This window comes from Buceros rhinoceros, unplaced genomic scaffold (genome assembly GCF_000710305.1).
Source record: "Buceros rhinoceros silvestris isolate BGI_N320 unplaced genomic scaffold, ASM71030v1 scaffold21557, whole genome shotgun sequence".
In the NCBI taxonomy this organism is placed as follows: domain Eukaryota; kingdom Metazoa; phylum Chordata; class Aves; order Bucerotiformes; family Bucerotidae; genus Buceros; species Buceros rhinoceros.
This window is the reverse complement of record NW_010421886.1, coordinates 10,022-10,809: the sequence shown is the minus strand read 5'-3', so window position 1 is coordinate 10,809 and position 788 is coordinate 10,022. Positions and strand designations below refer to the sequence as shown.

At 61.5% G+C, this 788-nt stretch overlaps 1 protein-coding gene across 1 annotated transcript in view; it reads left to right on the top strand.

The window, feature by feature from the left end:
- The first annotated feature begins 620 nt into the window (after nucleotides 1-620).
- LOC104496703 overlaps nucleotides 621-788 on the top strand; it is a 2,302-nt gene continuing 2,134 nt past the window's right edge. Inside the window, exon 1 of the mRNA XM_010139862.1 lies at nucleotides 621-754. Coding sequence (XP_010138164.1) covers nucleotides 621-754 — 134 coding nt within the window. The remainder of the gene's footprint in view (nucleotides 755-788) is intronic.

Here is a 788-nt window from a genome sequence, read left to right as displayed (position 1 = left end):
GGAGCGTGACCTCCTCCTGCCCCCCCCAAACAGATAAGGGGCAGAGCAGCTGCTCCCGTGTGGTTTCAGCTTCTCTAATCAGTGCCGCAGAGGATAAGGAAAGACAAGGAAGATGTCCTTGGAAAGATGGGGGGGATGCAGCACCTGCAGGAGGGAAGGCCACCAAGAAAGTAAGCAGAGGCGTTATCAGACCCAAACAACGACCTGCCACGGCTATAAAAACCACCGGGTTGAGCCCTCAGGACTGTCTTGTCCCTAAAGGTGTGGAATCCACGGAGCTCTGCGCGACCGTCTCCAGGCCGCTGGAACCGCCTGGACATCCAGCCATCCATCCCAGCCATCCCCATCACCAGATTGGTGAGATCTTATTACGCCTCTGCTTCGCTTTGCCCGCTCCTGTGTCCCTTCCCCGTCCGCTCCCCGGGAGCCAGCGGGCCGTGGCAGCTGCCTGCTCGGCCGCGGCCACCCATCCCCATCTTCCCCTTCCCTCACTACCGGGCTCGGCATCCCCCGGGGGGATTTCCGGAGGGGTGGGTTGCGGGGTCGCAGCTTTCGGTGGTGCTGGTGTTATGGTAGCTTTGCCCCGAGACTGAGCCGTCTCGGATCGCGTTCCCATCACTATGATGAGCGACATCGTTAGCAACTGGAAGCTGGAGCAGTTTGTGCTCCAGAAGTGTCTCCCCCCGGTGTGGTCCCCGGGGGCCTTCCAGGGCCCCGAGGCGTACCAGCAGCTGTGCCAGCAGTGGGAGAGCTGGTCAGAGGAGGCCAAAACGCCCAAACCCACAAAC